Below are 2,074 nucleotides of genomic sequence, written 5' to 3' on the forward strand. Positions count from 1 at the left end.
GGGGGGGGGGTGATAACAGTTTGCTGCAGAAACGTGTGAGACAGATGAAGCGTCTGCAGCTCGGCCTGGATCGACTCCAGCTGTTCACTCGGCTGCTATCAGCGTGTTTAGAAACCTCATCCCTCACTGGCTTCACACCCTGACAGCGTCTGTAAACACACTTCTCAACGTTCTTCTGTCTGTGTGTGTGTGTGTGTGTGTGTGTGTGTGTGTGTGCAGGAGGCTCCACTGCATGAGGAACTACATCCATCTGAACTTGTTCCTGTCGTTCATGCTGCGAGCCGTTGCCGTGTTGACCAAAGACACGCTGCTCTTCTCAGACGACGAGGACACAGACTGCAGCACGCAGCCCTCACTGGTGACCACACACACACACACACACACACACACACACACACACACACACACACACACACACACACACACACAGACAGATGTCTACCTCTGTCATGATGGAAATAAATGGTGACATTATGCTCCTGTTCCTTGCAGCTATTTTCATGTTTCATTCTTATAAAAATCATGTTTATTTCGAAAGCTGCTTCTTATGTTTCTGCAGCTCTCGTTGTATCTGCTGTGAACTGTGCTGTTGATTTTTACAACAGGTTATCACAATGATAAACAGAATCTATCACCACATATATATCATGTGTATTTTCATGTCGTTTTGCAGGGTGTCAAACGTACTGTAGTGGTGGCGTCTTGCAGGCAGCGCAGTGGGTGCTAACTGGGTGACTGTGTTCAGTAAAAATAAAGATGATATATGTTCTCTACTACATATACAGTAATCTGCAGGTTTTTTAAATCTAGTTTCATGTTTTTTTACAGGTTGACTGGATTTAATCGTCAATAATCCAGGTTTATTATCAGTAAAAACTGGATTTATTTAATGCCGTTTTGTGAAACAGGCTCGTTTTAATCTACGTTAAATTGCGAGTAACCACGCTTTACCAACAAGATTAACCTGACGTCACCCACAGGTTTCTGAAGCTCGGAGTGAGCTGCTCAACCGCTGCCATCTTGGCAGTGCCTGACTCCGCCTCTAACTCCCAGCTAATCCAAAAATGGGCCGAGATGAGGGGAGGAACTTTAATCCTTAGAATTTAATCCTAATAAAATTAAAACGGGCGAATTATATAAAAATGAAAAAATTCAAATTAGCTCCAGAGACCAAAACAGTTTTTGTATCAGGCTGTAAACATGTTTATTTCTGCTGTGAAGTTGGACATTTTAACATGGGAGTCTATGGGGACTGACTCACTGTTGGAGCCAGACTCTAGTGGCCATTAGAGGAACTGCAGCTTCTGGTTCTTCGGAGGTTGACGCTTTAAACCTGAACTCTTTATTGTCAGAACAAAATCCATTACACGTCTTTACATCCAGTTGTATTGTATGAACTGTTGGAACATACATGTGACAAACTGTGATGTTGTTGTTGTTGTTGTTGTTGTTGTTGTTGTTGTGGTTGTTGTAGGTGGGCTGTAGAGCCAGCCTGGTGTTCTTCAACTACTTCATCATGGCAAACTTCTTCTGGCTGCTGGTGGAGGGTCTCTACCTGCACATGCTGCTGCTCGTCATCCACACCTACTCCACCCCGCTCTCCATCTACATGTTCATCGGCTGGGGTCGGCTGCACCACAGTTTTCATTTTGCTGTTGTTGTTGTTGTTGTTGTTGTTGTTGTTGTTGTTGTTGTGGTCTTGTTTTCCTAGTGTTGGCTTTTCTTTCGCCAAGTCAAAACTCTGCTGTGCTTTATTTTCTATTCTAATTGAGATCCCAGGAGAAATTAAAAGGGAAGAGATGTTAAGGGGCTTAATGATGATGATCAGGAATATTAAATATGTTTGAAAAGTCACGGTTTCAGGCCCTCTGACAGTGTGTCATGGCGGTCGGGTTTGTAAACTCTCTCCCGGCCTCTGCGTTCGCTCAGCTGCCGCCATGTGACGCCTCCTTCCACAACCATCCATCACCACTTTACCCACACTTCCTCCTCCACTGCATCACCATTCAGCCCCAGCTGGTTAATGTACACGAGTGTGTGTGTGTGTGTGTGTGTGTGTGTGTGTGTGTGTGTG

General features: G+C 44.7%; 1 protein-coding gene across 1 annotated transcript in view; it reads left to right on the forward strand.

The window, feature by feature from the left end:
* The window catches only part of LOC111671405 (vasoactive intestinal polypeptide receptor 2-like), a 24,460-nt gene that overhangs the window by 18,875 nt on the left and 3,511 nt on the right, over positions 1-2,074 (forward strand). Inside the window, exons 6-7 of the mRNA XM_023428491.2 lie at positions 220-358; positions 1,475-1,625. Coding sequence (XP_023284259.1) covers positions 220-358; positions 1,475-1,625 — 290 coding nt within the window. The remainder of the gene's footprint in view (positions 1-219; positions 359-1,474; positions 1,626-2,074) is intronic.

Source organism: Seriola lalandi, unplaced genomic scaffold (genome assembly GCF_002814215.2).
Source record: "Seriola lalandi dorsalis isolate HSWRI2012SDOR001 ecotype SW California unplaced genomic scaffold, Sedor1 jcf7180002054876, whole genome shotgun sequence".
Taxonomy (NCBI): Eukaryota; Metazoa; Chordata; class Actinopteri; order Carangiformes; family Carangidae; genus Seriola; species Seriola lalandi.